This window comes from Polypterus senegalus, chromosome 10 (assembly GCF_016835505.1).
Source record: "Polypterus senegalus isolate Bchr_013 chromosome 10, ASM1683550v1, whole genome shotgun sequence".
NCBI lineage: Eukaryota > Metazoa > Chordata > Cladistia > Polypteriformes > Polypteridae > Polypterus > Polypterus senegalus.
In genome coordinates this window covers 34,497,282-34,523,174 of record NC_053163.1, presented here as the reverse complement: position 1 = coordinate 34,523,174, position 25,893 = coordinate 34,497,282, and the positions used below count along the sequence as shown (strand labels likewise).

The window sequence follows — 25,893 nt, the reverse complement described above, 5'->3', positions numbered from 1 at the left end:
ATATTGACCTAAAATGTAGAGTTTTGGCACAATTGCACTATTTTCCTGTAATTTTTACCTTTGTTGATTAAAGAATGTGCAATGAATTTGTGGAGTGAGGAAGGAGAGCAGAGCCGCTAGCAGTGTTATTTTTGGTGAGAAAGTATGGGTTATATAAAATAGTGAAGCAAAGAAACAGTAAAAATACAGGTCATAATCATGAAAGGCAGGAACTAAACGTGAGATATTAGGGCAGTGGTTTCCAGTCCCAGTCTTGGAAACCCCTGTGGCTTTTTGTTCCAGCAGTTTTACAGTCAGTGAGTCATTTTACTTTAAATTGATCTCGTCTTTGATTTAGCTGGTCTTAGTTTCTCCTCTTATTCTACATTAAATAAACATCAATAGTTTAAGATTTACGTTTGTAAGAAATTTAGGAATATTTTTATTCTTGTTGTAGTTTTAAGCTATTAACTCTTTTTTTTTTGTCATTTTCCTATTAATTCATCTTGTTCCGTGAAGTTTGCTTTCTTCATTATATCCTAATAGTTACATTTAACAAAAAATAAAGAGGACATCGGTTCATACTGTATCTAGTGATGTACTGTTATGTTATTCAATCTGAATAATGGTGGCAATCATTGTATAATCTGAAATTATTTAAAATACAACACTTAGTGTCCTAAAGGATTTGATTGCATTAATAGTTTGTAGCTGAAAAGTAAGACTATATTAGTGACTGACTGTGATATTTAAGCCATGGACAAGTGGCGAGGCATCATGATATTGCAAAATGCAGAGGGTATTCCACAAAGCGAGTGTCATGAGTAAACCTTGCATAATTGAACAAGCTGGTCTTATTACATTTGGTTTTTGCTCCACCAAGGAGGACTGGGGCAATTTGCTTTTGGTAACTGAGGCAGCTAAGCGTCATGTCTTTGCATGCTCTGTACCAGGCTAAATATAAAACTTTAGTGTGCTGGAGCTTGGGAGTTTATGGCTCCTGCAACTAATGAAAACCTCAACCTAGGAAAAAGGTTCTGACTTTTCTTTAGCATGTTGTTGTTACATTCTTAGTTAAACAATGTGTAAAAAGTGTTACAAAATGATATAACATTAAAAGCTAAACTATACATTGAAAACACTAAGAATTAATAATAAATTATTACTTAATTTGTCCCCTTTGCGTTTGTTTTTTTATAAGAGGCAAAGTAAAATGTAGTAATAAAACTAAGTAATATAAGAGTGAAGAGTGAATTTAAACTCTCTAATACTAGAAGTACCAAGTCTAAGTCAGTGAACCTCAGAAACTAATTACCTAAGAGATGTTCATAGTAATTTGATGTACAAGAAAAAATGCCACACTTAGGGTCAACTGTGATGTGCTGCTTTCCATGTAAATTTTATTGAAGTGTGAGCCTGTGTACTACTTAAACTTTTAAAAAAACAGCACAAAAATATTATTAGAAAGATAGCACATTGTATTTTGATATACTGTGCATGTCATGATAATATATTTATTGTATCAAATAAAGAGTAGCAATTAACAAAGTGGTTCAATTGGATACCTCAATAATTCATTTAACCTGTGTAATAAGCACAAAACAAGCCAAAAAAGAGGATCCATCCCATATATTGTAGAATAAAAGAATGAAGTTGAGTAGTCTCAAAAGACTGATATGAGTACCATATGACTGGACTGACTGATTGATTGAGTTAACTGATTGACTTTATAATGGGAAAGCAGGAAGGGCGTGTTTGTAGGGCAGAAGGTAGAAGGAGGTCTTCTTTTGGTGCCGGAAGTGAATTACTTAGATGGTTTTCTCCTCGGATGGTCTGGGGGGACAGAAGAAGAGGCATTGGTACTCAGTGCCAACCCTCAGTCCGGCATGTCAGTACCCTGATTTGAACTCTTTGACTGTTTTTTAAGTTCTTGAAGTCTGACACTCACACTAGTACAGTAAATTTATAATCAAACTGGGCAATTCAAAGGAAACCTTTTTAATTTAAATAGTGCTATTTTCATTTAATGATGCCATACACAACTTCAGAACCATAATATACCGTGGCCTTTAATCTATCTAATAAGATTGCTATGTAGCCTGTCTTGCTTTCTAAATAGCGAATGTTATTTCCTTTTTCTGTTTTTATAGGACATGTATTACTTCTTGTTCAACTGCTGTAAAGAATAACATTGTCTCTGTTATATGTTCTTGTGTTTTATAACCATTAAATAAAACTCTAAACTTTTTCAAGCTATCTAGATGTTGCATTCTCCTCTGTGCTTTTTGAGCCATGATAGGTGTTGTCGAAGATATTTTTTTGGAACTGCTTAAATACCACAAGCATGCACATATTTGCAGATTACCTAAGGCCCTCCTAAGTTAATGAGAAACTCTTTGTGTACACGGAATAGATTGAGCCTTGCAGAACAAGGCTTATTCAAGTGAGACTTACTAAACTCAATCTTAACTTCAATTCAAGTTTATTGTTGTGTTCGTAGTACATTGAAATTGTTACTTGTGTGTTTCCTCTGAACTGTTAATAAATAAAGTACAAAAGAATAAACAAAAAGTGTTCATAGCATGCATTGTGTATACAGTATCATTCATTATGTTTGAATGTTCTGCAGCCTTATGAACTTTGGGTTCTGCTGAATGTACTGATGTGTGTATCGATGGCCTTATACCACTTGCCAGAAGGTAAAAGTAAGTAAAGCATCTGTGCTGGATGGCTGAAGTCTTTAATTATAAGGCAGGGAGTGTTGTTTATTGTGTGTGCGCCTTACAAGGACATAAGCAAGCATTGTTTATTTGGCTGCTTGAAGTACTGAAAAGAACTGAGTTTGGTGTTTATAATTCCACCGTAAGCTCTTTGAATAACTGAGCATGCATTTGCTTACTGCTGTAATAGTAAGTGTTCAAGTTTCATAAATGATTGGAAACACTTTGTCGTTCATTGTACCTTTGTAGAGATTGTAGACTTTTTGATTTGACTGCAAGTGGTGCTGTTGCAACAATTTTGCGAGCTCATTTAATTGGTTCCTGGTTTAACATGACAATACCCAGTTTGCTGTTTTTCAAACTATTGTTTTCTTGTATCAGGTTATAAACTTGGATGAGCAAATATCCTAGAGGTCATATAGTAATAAAAATACATATTTAAATATTTACATTTATAGACTGAGAAAAGTAAAAAAGAATGCTTAAATTATTTTTACAATTGCATGATTTCTATCGAAATTACAGCAAAGATTTTTTTCATTGATTTTGCTTTCCTTGTAAAAATTTAAGAGCCACTAATCTGAAAGTGAGTAAAACAATTCAAGATAGTGGCACTCTTCTACATTCTGATACTGTATAAAGGAAGTAACGTTTCCCCAAAGCTGCTATGAAGCATTAAAGAGACTTTTATTAAATCAGTTGTGTTTAAGAATTTTCATGATAAAAACCTTATAAAATATACTGCTCAAAAGAATTAAAGGAACACTTTTTAATCAGAGTATAGCATAAAGTCAATGAAACTTATGGGATATTAATCTGGTCAGTTAAGTAGCAGAGGGGGTTGTTAATCAGTTTCAGCTGCTGTGGTGTTAATGAAATTAACAACAGATGCACTAGAGGGGCAAAAATGAGATGACCCCCAAAACAGGAATGGTTTAACAGGTGGAGGCCACTGACATTTTTCCCTCCTCATCTTTTCTGACTGTTTCTTCACTAGTTTTGCATTTGGCTACAGTCAGTGTCACTACTGGTAGCATGAGGCGATACCTGGACCCTACAGAGGTTGCACAGTTAGTCCAACTTCTCCAGGATGGCACATCAATACGTGTCATTGCCAGAAGGTTTGCTGTGTCTCCCTGCACAGTCTCAAGGGCATGGAGGAGATTCTAGGAGACAAGCAGTTACTCTAGGAGAGCTGGAGAGGGCCATAGAAGGTCCATAACCCATCAGCAGGACCAGTATCTGCTCCTTTGGGCAAGGAGGAACAGGATGAGCACTGCCAGAGCCCTACAAAATGACCTCCAGCAGGCCACTGGTGTGAATGTCTCTGACCAAACAACCAGAAAGACTTCATGAGGGTGACCCAAGGGCCCCATGTCCTCTAATGGGCCCTGAGCTCACTGCCCAGCAGCATGCAGCTTGATTGGCATTCGCCATAGAATACCAGAATTGGCAGATGCACCACTGGTGCCCTGTGCTTTTTACAGATGAGAGCAGGTTCACCCTGAGCACGTGACAGAAGTGAAAGGGTCTGGAGAAGCCATGGAGAACATTATGCTGCCTGTAACATCATTCAGCATGAGCAGTTTGGTGGTGGGTTAATGATTGTCTGGGGAGGCATATCCATGGAGGGTCACACAGACCGCTACAGGCTTGACAAAGGCACCTTGGCTGCCATTAGGTATCAGGATGAAATCCTTGGACCCATTGTCAGACCCTATGCTGGTACAGTGGCTCCTGGTGCACGACAATTCCTGGCCTCATGTGGTGAGAGTATGCAGGCAGTTCCTGGAGGATGAAGGAATTGATACCATTGACTAGCCACCACACTTTCCTGACCTAAATCCAATAGAACACCTTTGAGACATTATGTTTTGTTCCATCCAATGCCACCAGGTTGCACCGCAGACTGTCCAGGAGCTCAGTGATGTCCTGGTCCAGATCTGGGAGTAGATCCCCCACAACACCATCTGTCATCTCATTAGAAGCATGCACCGATGTTGTCAGGCATGTATACAAGAACACAGGGGCCATACAAAGTGCTGTGTACAATTTTGAGTTGCTGCAATTAAATTTTGGCAAAATGGACTAGCCTGCCACATAATTTTTTCACTCTGATTTTTGGGGCGTCTTTGAATTCAGGGCTCTGTAGGTTGATCATTTTCATTTCCATCAAACGATGTGGCATCCTTTCGTTCCTAACACATTACCCAGTCTATATCAGTATAGATATCCAGGAGGATTTCTTTTTCCCATTGAGATCTGATGTGTTTTCAAAGTGTTCCTTTAATTTTTTTGAGCAGTTTAGTTTTGGATTAGGTACTTTGAAGATTTCAGAGTTTCACTAATTTATTTGCCTTTTATAAGTTAATTAATCTTATTCAATTTATTTTACACAGATTACTCTTTTTTAGTGAATGTACATACTGTGAATATGCTTGTAATCTTTGCTTTCATCTAAGACCAGCTAAGATTTCGCTCAGAGTCTCATCCAAATCTGACATATGTTTTTTATCAATTTCTGCTCAGTAGGGCTGGACACAGTAGGATATTTACCTTCATAAATAAAAATACTGGTTTAGTACATATAAAGAATATGCTTACGTTAAAGTCAAATTAAGATATTAGGTAGGGAGATATGTGATGGTCATGGGAGACTTATCTAACTGTAAAATGATTTTGATAAATGTTTATGCACCTAATGTTGATGATAAGGAATTTATAGAAAATTTATTTGCATCCGTTCCCAATCTGAACACTCATAAACTTATAATGGCTGGGGACTTTAATTGTGTTCTAAATCCACTTTTAGATAAGACTTCCTCCACAGGGGGAACGGCAACTAACACCGCAAAGATAATTACAAAGTTTATAACTGATCACAACTTATCAGATCCCTGGAGGTTTTTAAACCCAAATTCAAGAACATATTCTTTCTACTCACCAGTACATCATTGCTACTCAAGGATTGATTACTTCTTTATAGATAATAACTTCTTGCCTAAGATTAAATCTTGTAAATACGATGCTATTGTTATTTCAGACCATGCTCCGATGATCTTGGAGCTGAAATTACTAAGCCCCATACACTCACCCCAGATGGCCTCAATTTGCTTCTATTAGCTGACGAGAATTGTACTGAATTTATATCCAAACAAATCGAATTCTTTCTAGAGACAAATACATCCCTGAGATCTCTGCAGGAATACTCTGGGAAACTCTTAAGGCCTTCTTAAGAGGACAGATTATCTCATATCTTTCCCACAGAAATAAATCCGAAGCGAAGAAAGTAGCAGAGATAAAAAGCGAAATTACTAAAATAGATGAAGAACATGCCAGACTACCAAGCGAGACTCTACATAAGAGGAGGCAGGCTCTACATTCAGAATTAAACCTCTTGACAACTAAAGAAACTGAACAACTAATTTACAAATCCAGACATCATTATTATGAACATGGAGAAAGCTAATAAGCTTTTAGCGCAACAAATTCACAAGCAAGATATGCATAGCGCAATCTCGGTAATTACTAACACGAACGGAGATAAAATCATCGAACACAAAAATATAATGTACACTTTTAGAGACTACTATAAATCCCTATATACTACTGAGTTTAAAGAAGACAATATACAATCTAATGCATTTCTGGATACATTACAGATACCACAAATTGACGCTTTTAGTGTGGAGGAACTCGATAAACCTCTGTCATTATCAGAATTACTGGATGCTATAAAGTCACTCCAAGGTGGAAAAGCAGCAGGCCCTGACGGCTACCCTGCAGAGTTTTACAAGAAATTCTCCGCTCAGCTAGCTCCCCTCCTATTAGCAACATTTACAGAAGCCAGAGATAACCAATCTCTTCCAAAAACCTTTTGCCAAGCACTAATCACTGTCTTTCCAAAACAAAATAAGGACTTATTACAATGTGCATCATACAGACCAATTTCACTTCTGAATAACGACGTTAAAATACTCTCTAAAATCTAAAATTTCGTCGTCTGCATGGAAAAAATTAAACAAGACTTGCATAGATGGTCAACCCTTCATCTCACACTAGCTGGAGGAATTAACACTGTTAAGATGAATATTCTTCCTAAGCTCCTTTTTTTATTTCAAAACATACCAATATACATTAATAAATTGTTCTTTAAGCAATTAGATTCAACAATAACCTAATTTATTTGGAATTCTAAACATCCACGCATCAAAAGAGCGACCCTACAAAGACAAAAGGCAGAAGGCGGCATGGCTCTACCTAACTTCCAGTTTTATTACTGGGCGGCAAATATACAGTCGATAAGAACCTGGACACAAATAGAAGAACATATATAGGCATGGACCGCAATAGAAGTAAAATCCTGCAGTACTTCTTTGTATTCCCTGCTCTGCGCTCCAATAAACACACGTTATCGACAATACACTAATAACCCAATTGTGCTCCACTCACTTAGAATCTGGAACCAATGTAGAAAGCATTTTAAGACGGAGAAGCTTCATTCTGTGGCACCTGCAAAAGAACCACCTCTTTCAACCTTCACAAACATATGCAGTTTTTAATATCTGGAAAAAATTTGGAATTAACTTGCTTAGAGATCTTTATATAGACAACGTCTTTGCATCCTATGAACAATTACATTCCAAATTTAACATTCCAGCTACAAATTTCTTTCACTATCTTCAAATCAGGAACTTTGTTAAACAGAACCTTCCAGATTTTCCTCATCTTGCACCCTCATCCACGCTGGAAAAATATTGCTCAATTTTGAGGAATTAGACTCCATCTCTACAATATATAAAATCTTTTTACAATCCCTTCCTTTCAAAGATCCAAGAGGACACTGGGAAAATGATCTCTCAATTAATATATCAGAAAAGGAGTGGAAAGTAGCAATGCAGAGAATTCACTCAAGCTCCATATCATAAAGCATACAATTATACAACTCAAAATTATATATCAAACACATCTGTCTCGACTAAAACTCTCCAAAATGTTTCCAGGGCATGATCCAACCTGCGAACGTTGCAACCAAGCCCCAGCCTCACTGGGTCACATGTTCTGGGCCTGCACCAAATTAACATTATTCTGGACAAAAATTTTTAATTACCTCTCAGACAGCCTTGGACTCACAATCCCTCCTAACCCATTAACAGCTGTGTTTGGGGTTCTTCCAGAGGGTCTTAAAGTGGAGAAGGACAAACAAATTGTGATTGCATTCACTACACTGTTGGCACGCAGACTTATTCTGATAAACTGGAAGAACCCAAACTCTCCTCTTTTAAGTCAGTGGGAAACTGATGTGTTATATTATTTAAAATTGGAAAAAATCAAATACTCAGTTAGAGGATCTGTACAGACTTTTTTCAAAACATGACAGGATCTAATCAGTAATATTTTGAAATGAGTTTATAAAGCACAGAGAATTTGTTGATTTAGGTATTTTTACAATTTTACACTGTTTGGCTTGCTCTCTCTCTCAAGGGTGGGGACCGATCTGTTCTTAGCATAATTCTTTTTTTTTTGTAAAAACTTGATTGCTATGTATTGATTGTAATAAAATTAATAATAAAAAAAAAAAAAGATATTAGGTAGTTACCCTCATAAAAATGTGGAAGTAGTTCACTACTCAAAATAAATATATATAAAGTTCATTAAATTAGGAGAAAGTTGTGACTTTTGCTATTTATGTATCTATTTTAATCCTGGTGGTACTATTGGTGGGATGGTAGTGCAAGTGCTTGGATCTTTGTTTAGATCCAACATGGAGTGCCTTATTTTGTGAAGTTTTTTTTACTTCTATTGATTTTTGTATTTGTTTTCCCCAGGGTGTACTTCCTGTCTGAATCCAAAGCCCTGGATAGTTGTTAGGTTAAATGGAGATTGTAAATTGTCCTGAAACGAGTGGATGTATTTTTCAGTGCACTCTGCAATGGATTAACACCCAAACAAGACTTATTTCCTCCCATAGCACTTTGATGCTTTGATAAACTCTTAAGTTTGGAAAAGCAGATGCAGGAAACAGATGGATGGATGAATAAGAATTTTTAGAAACTTATGGCAATATAGAGCATTGGGGTCTTATACTGCAGTTTCAGTCTTACTTTATGATAACTACATTTTATTTACCATCAAAACAATATTTTTAAGTTACTAGAGGGAAAAGCTTAGTATTAAGGTTTTTTTACATTTTTAAACTTGATATTTCTTCTGTGTCTGTATTAGAGTATTGATAGTAGAGGACCACAATATCTGTTTAATATTTGCCTAATTAGTTGCCACCATCCGATTGTGAGCTGGTTCTCCATTTGCCCTCAGATGATCTTCTTTTCTTTGATGTATAGATTAAGTGAGGTGGCAGTAAAGGACATGTCCACTAAAGAGTATATCATCTGGGATTTAGTTTAATTTCACCTCATGGATTAACATAGTATGACAAAAATCAAAATAAACATCTCTAAAATCTTTTTTCTCAGATGGAAAGACTTGTCTGACTAAATCTTGTGTTTAAAACAATAGTTCACATATTTTATTCTTCTTCATGAAGCTATTGCAGTGGCCTCCTTATGTCACTTTTCCTCTAAACCCAGGAACCATAACAAAGCCAGTTGTATGGATGGATATTTTTTCCTGTTAAAAACATTATGTCAAGTCAAGGAGAAATGTATTTGCATACTGTACGTACACACATGATCGATATAGGGGAAATTGCTGCAGTTCTGTTTACTTATGATTAACTTTGTTTTTTGTCAGCAATGTTTTATGCTGTCCAAGATGCCATCTCATTTGATATTTACCAATGTATAGTTTACAAAAAATGCTTTTTTAATAGACTTTTTAAAGAAATATACAAATATAATAATAGTAATAGTAATATAAATAAAAATATATATTTTTAGTTATTTTTTTCCTACAGCACAGTGGTATGGTAATTAGTACTGGTGTGTTATAGTTTTATATTAATGAATCCATATCCTGGAATAATTGCCATCTCTGTGAAGCAAGGTTATTATTTTAAACAAAATCTATTTAAAAAAATCATAAACTGAAATGAAATATTTAACAAAGATGAGAAAGTAAAACTATATAAAACGATTAAAGTAGCTGAAAATACTAACAGAAATAAAGTAATAAATTATAGTAAATATTTTGTTTTCCTCATAAACTGAAGTCTGCACATGATAATCTGGGCTGCAGAGGCTTCAAAGTTAACCAAAATATACGGTTAAATATTTGTTCTGTTTATCATAATAGTACTCTGGCCAGCAGTCTTGTTAATTAAGTCCTCTTTTACCGCATTACCGTTATCCCTAAAATAACTCTTCCATCGCTAGTCACATGTATCCATTCCCCGATTTTTCACATCTCCAGCAAACAGCAGCTACTGAGGGAGAATGGCTGTTAACACAGTTTTTGTGGCGAAAAGGCAAACTGAATACAGTTGTTTGGAACATAAAGCTTTGTGACTAGCAAAAAATCTGCGCTTCGCAGCGGAGAAGTAGTGTGTTAAAGAAGTTATGAAAAAGAAAAGGAAACATTTTAAAAATAACGTAACATGATTGTCAATGTAATTGTTTTGTGACTGTTATGAGTGTTGCTGTCATCAAGGATTTGATTATCATTATTTCTTTCAATCAGGTTTGTATTTGGAGGATGTGTTGTGTTCAAGTTACATTTCGTGTTTGTCAACCGTTGTCAAGATAACAGGTTTCATTCATCGAAGTGTTCACTACCCAAATCGCTACTTGTGAATCTAAGATGTTTAACAGGCATTCCCGGTATTAAGTTGTGGAATTGCCTGCGAATATTTAGCGACAGCGTCTCTGTGAACTTGTGGATTTGCCTGCGAGTATTTAGTGGCAACGTCTCTATTAACTTGTTGATTTTCCTGCGAGTATTTAGTGACAGCTTCTCTATGAACTTGTGGATTTGCCTGCGAGTATTTAGCGACAGCGTGTCTATTAACTTGTGGATTTTTCTGTGAGTATTTAGCGACAGCGTCACAAAGTTGGTTTCATCTAGCTGGTTCAGAAAATGTACCACGACGTCTGACACTCCTCCTTTTTACTGTTTTCTCACAGCTTGAATTGCTTCTGTCATAATTGGTTTGAGTTTCATGGTTTGTTTCAATTACGTTAGTATTTGCAGGACTTGTGAAGTGACATTCGGCATCTGTCAAGCGTTGTAAGCATACAACCTGCTTCATTGATAACTTCGCATCCAGCTTTTCAGAGTTGAAACATTCATAAACATCAAAGTGTCCACTACTCAAATCGTCACCTGTGAATCTAAGATGTTTAACAGGCATTACCGGTATTAACTTGTGGATTTGCCTGTGAATATTTAGCGGCAGCGTCTCTATTAACTTGTGGATTTGCCTGTGAGTATTTAGCGGCAGCGTCACTATGAACTTGTGGATTTGCCTGCGAGTATCTATGGACAGCGTGTCTATTAACTTGTGGGTTTGCCTGCCAATATTTAGCGGCAGCATGTCTATGAACTTATGGAATTGCCTGCAAGTATTTAGAGACAGCGTTTCTATGAACTTGTGGATTTGCCTGTGATTTTTTAGTGACAGCGTCTCTATGAACTTGCGGATTTGCCTGCGAGTATTTAGCTACAGCGTCTCTATAAATTTGTGGATTTGCCTGCGAGTATTTAGCAACAGCGTGTCTATTAACTTGTGGATTTTTCTGCGAGTATTTGGCGGCAGCATCATGAAGTTGTTTCTGTCTAGCTGCAACAGAAAATGTACCACGACGTCTGACATGCCTCCTTTTTACTGTTTTCTCACAGCTTGGATTGCTGCTGTCGTAATCGGTTTGACTTTCATGGTTTTTTCAAATATGTTAGTATTTGTAGGACTTGTGTTGAAGTGACATTCGGCATCTGTCAAGTGTTGTAAGCATACAATCACCTTCATCGCGAACTTCACATCGTAATAAACAAACAATTATCAGGTGGGAGACGTGAATACCGTGGCGAACCAAGGAAGAGAATGAAGAGACGGGAGCGAAGGACGGCCTTATATGGGCAGGCAGTCAATTACATGGGAGGCGTGGTGATGGGGAACGCAACGCCGCCTCACACGGTGACCGAGCTGCAGGCTACGGACGTATATATGTACGTAAGTAGGATTCAATTATGACAGTTATGTGTAGAATTACGAAATGAAACCTGCTTAACTTTTGTAAGTAACCTATAAGGAATGAGCTTGCCAAATTTCAGCCTTCTACTTACATGGGAAGTTGGAGAATTAGTGATGAGTGAGTGAGTCAGTCAGTCAGTGAGGGCTTTGCCTTTTATTAGTATAGGCAAGTGTGACAAGAACTGACACGTTTTGCCTGTCCTCAACAGTGGGCACATGAAGTGGGTCAACCCTGGGAGAAACACCCTTCTGTCACATCATGGCACACAACTACACACAGTGTTCTTTGGATTTCTTAATAGTTAGAAATTGAAGTGTCACTTTCATTAGTTTGTCCAGTTTTCTCTGTAATCATGTAATAGCTAACCTCAGTGCACCTAGCGGCTGCTCGTTTGCCAAGTGAAGTCTGGATTTATACTGAAATGTAGCTGTAGTACATTATTTAGCCTATAGTGGGCATGCAAATCTGTATACAGTACAATGCAATGCTCCACTCTGTATTGGGACAAGCATTCCCACCTTGAAAAACAAAGCAATAGTCAAAGTACATTGCAAGAGTCTTAAGAATTAAACAGTAAAACATTTCATGTTTTTTTTTTCTCATGTCTCGAAGACAGTATTTTCAGTTCAGCATGCTAGAGAATAGTTCTGTTTATTTATTTCTTTACTAATTTTGCCTCAGTCTTGTTCATCATCTGTCCTTTTTTACTATTGAAATATTTTTTTTATTGTTTAAGAGAAAATCAAGACACTGTATATGGCTGCTTTTAACGATTTTGATTTCTGTGTTTAGTATGTCTTATCATCTGCATACACGGCATTGTTTTTGTAATTTTGTCTGATGGTACAACGTCCTCTTGTCTTCCTCCAGCATTCCTACCTATTTAAATAATACATCACAGTTAATTATTCACCTTAAGTGTGTCAATAATTCATCCTTGCAAGCCATGTACTTGCTATTTTCTTTCGTCTATTTTAATATTTACCAGTCTGTCTGTCTGCTTTGCGGGTGTTTAAAAATTAAACTTGATCACAATGCTGCTCTTGTCTGTTGAAGCTGCCAACCTTTGGCTTGTGTCATTAGAGAGCAATCCTTTATACCATTACAGGGGAAGTCATTCTGAGATAGCATGACTTGAGTTAAAATATCATGTGCCGCTTTTGGCAAATTTACATTAAGTGCATTTAGCTCAGGGAGTTTTTGCAACGTGCTACAGGAGAAAAGAGATGTCAGGTTTTTTTTTTTTACGTTTTTCAGTATATACATGGTTTCTTGTTTAAAAATTGAGTTGGATTTTGGGGAAAAAAGCTCTTTAGAACTTTACTTAAATTTCTATTTACATTTATTCTTATAGTAACAATATAAAATGGGAAACAGGAAATTGCAATCATACAGATTATCAACAGTATTCCCTAAGGCAGCGTAACTTTCTCAAACCCTTTTAATCCAGGAGGCCAAAGATGGGCTGTCAGTCAATCACTAAGCCCACTGTACACTAGGACTCGCACTCACATAGTGCCAATTTGGAATTGCCAGTTAAATAGACATATATTTCTTGAGCAGATACTTGGGAAAAACTCAAACAGACATGGCTACAACTTACCAGTGTCTTTTTGTTTGCAGTTTGGGTGTTTTTCCTGTTTTTGTATGTTTTTCCTCAAACAACACTAGTTTCATTGTGAGACTTTATTCGGCAGACACTCCCTGTCTTGCAGCTATTGCCAGGATAAGCTCAGCCCTTTGTGGATTTTAAATAAACAACAATCAAAAAAAAAAAAAAAGATTTCCAACTTCTTGTTTCCACTTTTCACTTCTCTTCAGATTAAAGGTGGGTGACTTGAGTACCATTACTGAACTTGAGTTGGACTTGGGCCCTAATTTTCTCACTTGTGACTTGCTTGATAATCTTTAAAAAATAAGACGATTTATTTGGAGTTATTTCAGTTGTGTTTTTTTCTCCTTATGTAAAATTATTCAATATTTTAAACACAACACATGTTCATATGCCTCTTTGAATTATTTGGTAAAAATTAGTTGTAGATTTATCATTTACAAAATTATTGATGCGGCAGCCATAGTTTATGCACCATGTTTGTCATCTCTCAACACTAATCCTGGTTGCTCTGAGCATGTGATATATAGCCTCTTTTTCAGGCCCCACTCACACAATTCAGAGTTGCCATTGTTTTCCACATAATTACTCTTACACAAGTTAAGACCATTTTCTGAATATATCATTTAAAATGTTTATTGGACCAAATATTTCTAAATATTACAAGCCCTGTAATGTAGTATGAAGTGTCAGATTCTGGCTAGCTTTTTAAAGCTTGAACTCACAAGATTTGCTATGTAGGGTGTTTATGGAATGTTGGGATGCGTAATATGGGTTCCATTTTTAGTTTTGGTGGTTGAGTCCTTTGTTTTCATTGAATGGTAATTTTCAAAGCCTATTTTCTGTTATATTGCCATCACTCATGGTTAAAGAGTATTATCCATAATACAGCTACATTTGGACAGAATATTTAAAATTGGTAGGATTTGAATTAAATGGTAATAGTGTTTTTTTCACCCGGAAATCTGCCATTTGGGCCTTGTTATTCAACCATTTGAGTAAACATAGCATCTTTGTTTTTTGTCAGCAATATTAGTGCATTCTCTTTCTCACTGTCATCTGAATACTTGATCATTTTTTGTTCTTGCAAAATTAAAAAAAAAAAATTCTTCAGGTTCTTCATTACCATAAAGGAATGGTGTTCTGATATATAACCAGTTCCCCTGGTACCTTGCATCAGTATATTTAGTACCTTTTTAAGAATAAGCAATTATTTTAATTCTGGTTTACTATCATCCAAAAAAGCAATTAACCAAGAGAGGCATTTTGAAATACAATGTTTACATGAATGGTTCAGTACCATGACTATTTCAACATCTTATCAGCATTAAATAAATAGCAAAACAGATTCTTTACCATTGCTATGTCAATAGTTATATTTCACTAGCAAAATACCCACGCTTCGCAGCGGAGAAGTAGTGTGTTAAAGAAGTTATGAAAAAGAAAAGGAAACATTTTAAAAATAACATAACATGATTGTCAATGTAATTGTTTTGTCACTGTTATGAGTGTTGCTGTCATCAAGGATTTGATTATCATTATTTCTTTCAATCAGGTTCGTATTTGGAGGATGTGTTGTGTTCAAGTTATAATCCGTGTTTATCAACCGTTGTAAAGATAACAGGTTTCTGCGATGTTGCAATGTCCACGGCTTTATTTAATGTTAGCTCAGACACGGCACTTATACGTTTCTCTCGCACTTTTGCTGAGTTTGCACCAAACACCATTCTATCACTGACCATCTCATCTTCGTTTGTATAAGCACAGTCCTTCACCAGAAATTTTAACTCCGTTACAAAGTGATGAAAAGTCTCATTTATACCCTGCGTCCTCTCATTAAACTTGTATCTCACAAATATCGTATTCGTCTTAGGCATGACAAACGCCAGCGGCCGCGTGTCTATGAACCTAATTTAAAGTTAAGCTTTACACCTTGCTTTCCTATTCGTTTGCATAAGCACAGTCCTTCACCAGCAATTTTAACTCCGTTACAGCAATTTTAACTTCATTACAAAGTGATCAAAAGTCTCATTTATACCCTGCGTCTTCTCATTAAACTTGTATCTCGCGAATATCGTATTCGTCATTGGCATGACAAACGCCAGCGGCAGCCTGTCTATGAACTTAATTTAAACTTAAGGTATACACCGTGCTTTGTTTCTGCAGTAGCTGCACTTATGAATATGCTTGTATGCGTCACTCGCTTCATATTCTTTTGCTGCTGTCTCAATTGTGTAATGCGTTTTTTCTTTAGCGCTCTTTGGAGCTCTTTCTTGTTCTCTGCGTACTGCGTTCACAGTCAGTTCACATGAGCCGCTCGGAGTACATGCATCGAAGGTTCTCAGCTGTGCTTGTGCTATCTCGTGCGATCTTGCCATGTCCACGGCTTTATTTAATGTTAGCTAAGACCCGGCACTTAAAAGTTTCTCTCGTACTTTCGCTGAGTTTGTGCCAAACACTAGTCTATCCCAGACTATCTCATCTTTGTTTGCATAAGCACAGTCCTTCACCTGCGAATATTTAGCGGCAGCGTGTCTATTGGATTGCTGCTGAAGGGCGGCCTTATATGGGCAGGAACTTAATTACGTGGGAGGCGTGATGATGAGGAACGCAACTGCGCCTCACACGGCGACTGAGCTCCAGGCTATGGCCGTATATATGTACATAAGTAGGTTCCAGTTATGACTGTTATGCGTAGAATTTCGAAATGAAACCTGCCTAACTTTTGTAAGTAAGCTGTAAGGAATGAGCCTGCCAAATTTCAGCCTTCTACCTACACAGGAAGTTGGAGAATTAGTGATGAGTCAGTTAGTCAGTCAGTGAGGGCTTTGCCTTTTATTAGTATAGATTTGTTAATGGCAAGGTTTAGAATTAGATGATGATGTTTCACATCCTACTCTCTTTCGCCATATACAGTTGGTAGTAGCGGCAATATTATTTTGCAGCAGAGGTCTAGTTTACCTCTTTTGTTTAAATTTTGCAATGTCGTATAACAGACATTAAGAGAAAGCATGGCATGTAGCATTGCAAGTGTAACAATAAAAGTATCATAACAGATGAAAAATCTGTGAAGAGCAGAATGGAAAATAAAATGCAGTTAACCAGACAGCTTAAGTCAGTAAAACAGTTCTCATAGAAATAGCAGTCATACACATCAGTGCATATTGTGAATCGAAGTTAAATCATCTGAGATCAATATTCTTCCTTTATTTATGACTAGCCACATTACCTGTTAAAGACCGGTAAAGGATACACTTAAAAATATCTGATACCCTTAGCCCTACATGTTGTACCTTTAGCTCCTTTCCTAAGTATAATTGTGTCTTAACTTTTCTTGACCAGCACTCCCTCTCTTAAGCACATTCCTGCAAAGCCTGCGCCTCGGACTCTGGGCCTTATGTATAAATGGTGCGTACACACAAAAATGTTGATGTACGTCCATTTCCATTCTCACTTCGAGGTGTATAAAAACTAAACTTGGTGTAAAGTCACACACATTTTCACAGCAGCTTGCACACCTTGCGTATACACTTTTCTGTTCGGTTTTCCAATCTGGAAGCAGTGCTGTTGTTTCTATATCGTTTACTTTTCTTTTTCATATTCACGTCAATGAAGCAGACTTTATCAAATACACAGAAATTAATTGCATATCATTTACAAGCTTAATTCACTTGTTTGTAGTCATTCTGTAGCAATATAATGGTGCATGGAAAGGCCAAACTATTCCAACTACCATAGCTGCTTTAACGTTGTTAGAAGACATCACAGAGAAAAAATTAGAAAAGAGCGTGTATTTATACTGTAGATGACGACTGGCTTCTAAGTCAATTTCAATTTCCAAGAGCTATCCTTTTAGAGCTTTGTGCTGAGCTGGCATCATGTTTAATCAGTCCTTTGTTGTGTATGTGGTAGTATATTTTGGAACAAAGCAGTGTTTAAGGTATGGAGAACTTGGGGTTTTAAAGTGAATGTCTCTTTTATAGTGTAAATAGTTAAATTGCTCTGAAAAAAATGGTTTTTGAATGATTTGTGTTTTTAGTCAAGGTTCCTAGGACCTACTAAGAAATGGGTACAGTTTGTTCCTACTCAGTATGTGAACGTGATCCGACCTGGTAACGTCCTGTTGTGATCATTCTTGGTTTTTATACATATTAGTGCTGTGTCAGTAGTAAAACTTTAATTTGAGTATCACTACTAGCTTTTAGACCTCAGTGCCGGTACCGAACCAAATAGCGTCCCCAAACACTCCAACCCCCTCAGTGTACTGCATAAATACACACCTCTTTGTCTTGCCAAATTCCTAGATTCTCATTTTTAAATTTCCAGAGCTTCAAGAGTGGTCTCCCATGTAGTCTCGAGCATGTTACCGAGCTGGGAGGGTTTATTGGTGTCTCTATGGAGTCTGTGGTGTGTAAAAAAGCAGAAGAATGAGGTGCTTAGTATTTGGAGGCCTGTGCCCAAACATTTATTTTTTCATTTTTAATTACTTTCCTTAGTTATTTGGAATTTTTTTTTTTTGCAGTGGGCATGTTGGGCAAATTTGCCTAACAATTTTAGAGGATCACTTGCATAGTACAAGCATTTCAATTCATAGGGAAGCGCTGTATATAGATTAATATCTAAGAAGGTATCAAAAAACTTTGTCCTTCACAGTGTTAAACAGTGCCGAAAAACTTGCCATTTGGCCAGTTTAAAAGTAAAAAGAGATTGCGTATCCTCTTTTGTGTGACATAAACCAAAAGCTTGTATTTAAGTATGTCATTTGACAGCTTATATCTCTTTACCTGTTCATGCAGATAATGTTAAATGTTCATCGTAGTATTATATTGAACATTAAGTTGTTCCTCTATAAATGATCACAAGTGTCTTACACAAATCATACCTTTTGAGAAGCATGATTTATCATTGTTGCTACCTTGCAGACCAAGGACATTTAGTGTGAGATGTGCTGTAATTGAGGAGTATTGGGAAACCTGGCGGTAATTTTTACAAGAATTTTTAAAATTTCATTTTCAAACTTTAATTTCCTGTATTAGTTTATATGTTATTTATTTGAAAATAATTTAGTTTATCGCTTTATTTTTGACTGTGTTATAACCTCATGTTGAAAGCCACTGCAAGCAGCAATACTTTGCAATGGGCTTTGTGTTTTTCATGGCTGGCCTAACAGTAATGATGATAAATTATTTATGCTGTGTCAAGCTGAATGACCCATGTGAAAGTTGATTGTGTTTTAATAGTGTATTATATCACGTCTGTTTCTTAATCCTTTTAGATATGTTTTAAAACTTGAGATATTTTATGAGTAGTTGCTGTTGCTATCATTTGCATTGTGCAAAAAGCAAGTCATCTTTAAGGAAAACATATTTGTTATCTAGTGCTATTTGCACAGTTTTGAAAAAAGAAAATTGTATTTTTTTTGTTTTTTTTTCCCCCTGCTTAGATCTTCATTGTTTATCATCATATATACAAGGGGGGACCCAAAAATAACTGGAATTTTGCTGTTGTTAGGTTGGTACTTGTAGTACGTGATTGGGCCGCTAGGGCGATCTAGTTACACTCCTCACAAGTCAGTCTGCCAAGTGCCATCAGTCTGGAAGGTTGTGCTTGTGTTCAGTGAATTTTGTAAAAGTAGTTTTATGCAAGCGTCGTTTTTTTATGATGGCCGATTATCGTGAACAACGCGCAGCAGTGCAATTTTGTTTTCTTCTTGAAAAAAAGTGTTGCAGAAACTATTGTTATTGAAACGGTATGACAACCCTGAACCACCCAGCCTACTCACCGGATTTAGCTCCGTGTGATTTCTTTTTGTTCCCTCGGATGAAAAAAGACTTGAAAGGAAGGCGTTTTGCTGACTTCGAAGAGATAAAACAAGAAACGACCAGAGCATTAATAGGCATTACTTCAGACAAATTTAAAAAATGTTTCGAACAATGGAACAAACGGTTAGATAAGTGTATTTCCGCCAATGGAGAGTACTTTGAAGAATACTAATTGTAGTTTGCACAGAAAATTAAATTAAACACGTTTTAAAAATATTTCCGGTTATTTTTGGGTCCCCCCTCGTATATCTTGAAGCACTTTTGGTGAAAGAATTCTATCTTTTTGCATTCTGAAAAAAAGCCTCATTTATTAAAACTTAAATCAGATGATTTATATTGTTGTGAGCATGTTTCATGTTTAGTTTGTGTAAAGTAAGAAAAAAATTGATAGAAAATAAAAATGTATGTGTTCTCATGTTTGTTTTCAGGGTATGCATTATTATTTTACTACTCAGAATGTAATTTGCAATCTGCAGTTGTTTGTGGACTGCAAGAACTGTAAACACAAAAAAAAAAGATGCAGTGATGTGCGACTATAAGAGAAGATGTGGCAGCGAGCAATTAAAATGCTGTAGAAAAGCACATGTTCATGTACTGTGTAACTGATTGGAACAGTTCTATATGAAGTCAAGTGTTTTCCAAATGTTTGCTTGTTCCTCTTCTTCAAGGTTAGCTATTTTTGAAAGTATTTTCAAATTATTCCAGACTATTATTGAAACCTTTTCTGCTTGATGTTGCCACTTTTGTTTTAAATTTTGCCCAAAGTGAGTTTTATATTAAGTGGCCTTTATCAGTGGAAGTTGTGCTTTTGTACAGCTTTTGGAAACTAAAGTTGAAATGATGAAGCACGGTAGCACAATGGGTAGTGTTGCTGCCCTTTGTATCCAGCGTCATATGTTTTACTCGTGTGTCTGGTCATTGTAGCTACTTCCATACTTTAATAGGTTTTCCTCTGTGTACTCCAGTTTTCCTCCTGCATTTCCAAAGATGTGCTAGTTAGTTTAAGTGGTTATGTCATATTGACCCAATGTGAGTAGTGTTGTGTGCATGAGTGGACATTTTGATCGCTGAATTGGAGTAAATAGGGTTGAGAATGTTTTGTTAAAATTGTAGCAGCATACATCTTTGGATACTCTTTTTGTAAGAGAGTTGACAAGAGTTTGAGGAGAGGTTCCTCCAGTCAAAGGAAGGGTGCCAAAATATCTTCATAAAGCAGAGATAAATGCCATTGAGGTCCGTAAAGTGGGAGTGGAGTATTGTCATCCCATGAAAAAAGTGGGCAGCATGGTGGAGTCTTTAAGGCCTCCTTTAGGCTCTCAGGTACTTCTTAGAGGTGTTCCTGTGGCATTAGGAATGATACCAAGGGTCAATCTAAAGTTGTCTTACACATGCGGGCACCCTTAATGTTAGTTGGGTAGATAGCTAGGGCAAAGTTTCACTAGATGAAGAATCAGAACCAGATTCACAAGAAAAATACAAAGAAGGTTAGGGCTAAGCTGTCAAAGCTGACCTATTGAAATGGGTGATCCATCTTATCTGGCAGACATAGTTTTTTGAAGGGGTTATGTGTTAGCAAAATACTGCTTAGGAGCAAGGGAACCACTAGGATGGCAAAAAGCATAGAAAAGTCCTGCATCACATCACCAGGAGAGGAGGAGAGCCACACTTGTAGCAGGAACACCCCAGTGCATGTAAGTATGAGAAGGCAAAATCAGCTAGGTGGTCAGTATGCCTCTAATTAAACAAAGAGTGAGAGTCCAGGGAGGAGATACAAGGGTCTTCAGTTCTTCCTGGCCATTGGAGAGCTACCTTGAAGACTTGGCCACTTTAAGGGCACCTGAAGCTCCAAATGTGTAGGCACAAAGAGTGTTGATGGACCAAGTTCTGAGGTATTTCCACAGTTCAGTTAGTTCGGTTTTGCTTTTGTGATTTTCCTTTTTTGGTAGATATGAACACTCTGGTGTGGACCAAAACAACAAAACAACTGTACTGAGATCCTTTGGCAAAGTTGTGTTGGTGTGGTACCAAAAGCAGTTTGCATGAGGTGGGAATGTGATCTGAAATGGGAACGATCTACATGTAATACTCTGCATTATCAATAGAATAGTGTATGCTGTGGTAGTTACGCGAAGAGTCTACTGCTGGTAATTAGGGAATAATAATAATAATTAATTACATTTTATATATTGCTGTTCTCACTACTCCAAAGAGCTACCACATCTGTAATCTCAAAGGTTAAGATGGTTAAGAAAAGGTAAGCATAAATACGCTCATAGATACGAATGTAAAGCAATTTGCATAAAACAACAAAGAAAATTACCAATTTATCAGAGCAAGTCTTCTGATTCAGGTTCACAGCTTCAACCACACACATACAGCAATTGAAAGAAAGAAAAAAGATGTAAATTCAGGTGTGATTGGGTCAATCAAAACACATACAGAGGTGGTAAGAAACAAATAACAGTGTAATGTTAGACCAATGATCAAACCCTCTGATCTTAAACCATGAAAGGGATGCATGCAGATGCAATGGCCTTTCATTGCGATCACTTTGCAGGCGCAATGCGTATATGGAGACACAGTAAATTTTAACATATGCAGTAAATGTTAATCAAAAATTCCAAAATGAATATTATTAAAAAATATTTATAAGTGTTAAGACTGTAGATGTGATTTGTGATAAACTAAATTGAGGATATGGCTACCAGAGAGTAAAGATGCAACATCATACAGGTAAGTGAAATGCTCATGACACATCTACTGTTATAAAACTGAAGCACATCAGTTTATACCCTCAGCATATCTTGCCTTCTTTTGTACACTCCTCAATTTGAAATGTGTCCTTTTCTTATTGTGCGTAGTAGTGCATAGCTTTCAAGTAGTCTTCCAGTTGTTCAATAATAGGTGTTTTGCTCATACAGCTGTGTTTAGTAAATAAACCAAATAATTACGGAAAGCAGGGTGGTGCACAAATATAACTGTTCTTAACTCTCTATGACATTTTTTTGCAGAGAAAAAAAATGTTTCTATCCAATGAAAGAAGTCCACAACATGCCTGTGGGATGTTTATTGCTATATGTGTTTTGCACTGTGAAACGGAACTAACTGGAAATTGGAACAAAGTAACAAAACATCCCCTAATTCAGAACAAAGCAAATGGACTAGGAGTGTTCCTGGACCAAATGGAAGGCCATCTCTAACTCAGAACTCATCAAGTGACTTGTCCAGAAGTTATCCAGTGGTGTAAAGCTAAGTTGTAGCCAGTGACCTGTTGAGTGCAGAGGCAGGAGAATTGTGGGGTGAACAGTGAGCTAAGAGAAGCTGAGGCCTGAAGAAAAATAAAAATTAGATGCGAAAGGAGTGTTTGATTTGGTGCTATGGTGGGAAAACAAGTTAGCCACACCACTGGATTAAAAGAGTGCTTGACCTTGTTATGTGGGCCATGGCATCATCAAAGTTGTGTCTGTTCTGTTGTTTTGTACTTTACATTTTTAAATATTTTTGTTTTTTCAGGATCAGTTTTTTCCCTTCCTGTGTGGTGTTCAGATTACAGATTGTTGTTACAATCACAGCAGATTCAGTGGAGAATGAAGATTTTATTTTATGCTGTTATTTTTCTTATCTCTGCATGTATGTTTTTATAATACTTATTTGTGTTTAACATTTTTCATTTACATACTCTCATTACATGTCTAGGGAGTTTGCCTTTGCTTTTTATGCTTTTTTTCTCTGATAAAATTACAACCATAAGCAGGTATAATGCATACATTTCTAAATGTTGGCAATAATAAATGTTTCTAGTACAGTTAGCTAACTGTGGGAAAGATGATGGAGATGAAGCATTTGTGGACAACTTATTGCACAATTTTAAGTTTTTGCTTGTTTTCATTATTTTACAAATAGGCAATACAAATAATAGTCAGTTTAATCAGTATTTGTCCAACCTTTGCCCACCAGATACACTCAGTGTACTTGTGTAGGGACAAATAGCAAACTACAGTCTGGGTACAGTTCAGTGTTCCTCAATTCCACTGTTCCAGGAGGATGATAAGCCGCTGTGGAACAAGTCGATAGATTTTATTAACAAAATGGTTTGCAGTATATCTCAATAATATTTACACATATCTTATTTGAGGATTAAAGCAACAGTAATTTCCCAACAAAACTATCTCTTTTGTATCAACTTGCTAAATATAAAAATATCTAAAATTTTATTTCCCAACCAATTTAATATCTGTTAAACAAAATCACAATGTGTAGACAGTCTGCGGCTCACAAGTTACTTGTTTGGCTTCTGGAGAAGTAACATACGATACCCTTTAGAAGAATTGAGACCCTGTGAAAGTTTTCATATGTTGTGGGATTACAACCAGTAAATACACAACTTGTTCCAATTTTATTGTTGTTGCAAAATCATCTATTCAAAGAGAACAAACATTTGAAACAAATTAATTGTCACTACAAATACTGCTTTCAGACTCAATACACTTACATTTGTCTGTGACAGCTTTTCCTCACTATCAGCTTAATTTCTTTTGTAGTGGGTATCTACTATTTTTGTACACTGACTAGACGTTTTGCCTGTTTACCTTGCAGATGTGCTTCAGATAACTGAAGTTTCTTGGATGGTGCCTTGTGGATTGACATTTTCAAATTTACTGGGTTCTGAATACTTTTACAAAGCACTGTCTGAATTCTCATTTTTAAGTAGCTGTTTCCTGATCAGTCAGACTATTATATTGTATACTGTCTCTTTGTGTAATTTCAAACATTTGGAGTTTTTGTATATGTTATACCCCCACAACACATTACGTGAACAGACTAGAAGTGCCTGATTCTGCTTTTTCTTCTTCCTGAGGTGTTTTTTCTTTCTGTTTTCTAACAGGTGACTAGCGAGAAGCTGTGCCGTGCACAACAAGAGTTACTTCACCAAGCTGCCACCTACTTGTGTCTGCTGAGAAGTACCAGAATGCATCTGGCACTACATGAAGAATATCATGGCAAAGGCGAGTCCAAACCTGAAGATGTTGCAAAGTTGGTGGGACTGCGCTTGCCCCAGCAGCCAGGGGGCAAAGGCTGGGAAAACTAGCAGTCCAAAACTTGCTCTTTGTGGAAGAGTCACTAAGACATTAAGAAACTGAAAAATCATCTTTTTTTCCTAGAAATACTGAGTCAAGAGCAAAAAAATGATATACATACAACTTCAAAGTGAAATAAAATACTTTCTCCAAATGTGTACTAAATAAAGTAAGGTTTGTTCAAAAAATGAAATAACGATAAATCTTTATTTTATGAAGCAGTATTTCTGTTGCTGAAAATCTGACACTATTGCTTTCTGTTTGCAAATACGAGATAGTGAACATTTAATTGCAATTGTTTTCGAAAGCTTTTGGCAGAATTTACATGTCTACCTTGTGAAAGTATCCAAATCATTGTACTTAATGGTGGTCACATGCTTTTTCACTGTAGTTTAATTGCAGGGCCACTATGTCCTGTACATTTTGGGTGAAGCAGTATGATTATACACAAGCTTTTATATCAAATCAAATTAACTATGTAAATGAAGTGTGATTCTTCTTTAAACTAGTCTGAAAGGATTCCAGTGCACATGGAATAAGATGCACATTGTGGTAAATCTTACAATAAGGCTGTTAAAAAGATGTGCGTCTGTCCTAAAGAGACGTATATGTCACTGATGGTATGAACAAAGTATGGAGAGGAGTATTATTTGTTATTGTTACATTGAAAGTATGTAAAAGTATGTTCAATCAGTAGTCAATTGTTACTGTACAATTAGATGACCAGTTCCTGCCTATTGGTGATCCTGTTGCAAGATTCATAACTTGTTTGGTCTTCAGATGTATGAACACTGGTGTGAAGTACAGTACATGTGCAACCCTCTAGGTGGAATCCTGAATAAAATTTCAGTGATTGGAGTTATAAGCCTGACTGAGTTCTTTTCTGAGGCTGCAATTTGAGTATTTTATCCAGTATATGATTGACTTAACAAGTTGAATTGCAGCCACATATTTATTATTTTATCTTATAGAAATGCATGTAGTTGTATTTCATTGCAGTTTTTCATTCTATGTTTTTTATTTCTCCAGGAGAGTGTCTGTGTACTTTGTGAGTTGCTATTTAAATGTTATGCAAGTCCTGACACTGCTTTTTTGTGATTGTTAAAAAAAATTTAGACGTCAAAATATATATAGATATTTTTAACTCTGAAAAACTAAAGGTCTTTTTATGTTCAAATTTCAAGAGTTTATTTAACTGACTTTTTAGTTTCTTCTGATTCTACACTTCTATGAAATTACACATGTTGCTGCCTTACACAGGAACTGTAAAGTTTTTGTTTGCATTTGGTTACTGGGACATCTGTGACGTACAGTCCACCCGGTATCTCATATGGAGTAAATATATTTTCCAAACTGAAATATTCTCTTTATGTGTATTCAAATTGTGTACAATTAAAAAATCCTCATACACCCACTCTTTGGCATCAGTGAATATTAAGAATTATATTCTCTTTTATTATTGTCTTTCAAAAGAGGCATATTTTCGCCTAAGGCGTACATTTCAAATGACATAATACATGGTGACTGAGTGGG

At 36.3% G+C, this 25,893-nt stretch overlaps 1 protein-coding gene across 1 annotated transcript in view; it reads left to right on the top strand.

Annotated features, from left to right (window-relative positions):
* fmc1 (formation of mitochondrial complex V assembly factor 1 homolog) overlaps positions 1–25,471 on the top strand; it is a 31,696-nt gene extending 6,225 nt beyond the window's left edge. The window contains exon 2 of the mRNA XM_039765687.1: positions 24,168–25,471. Within this exon, the coding sequence (XP_039621621.1) occupies positions 24,168–24,371 (204 nt within the window). The 3' untranslated portion in view covers positions 24,372–25,471. The remainder of the gene's footprint in view (positions 1–24,167) is intronic.
* Positions 25,472–25,893: the final 422 nt, after the last annotated feature.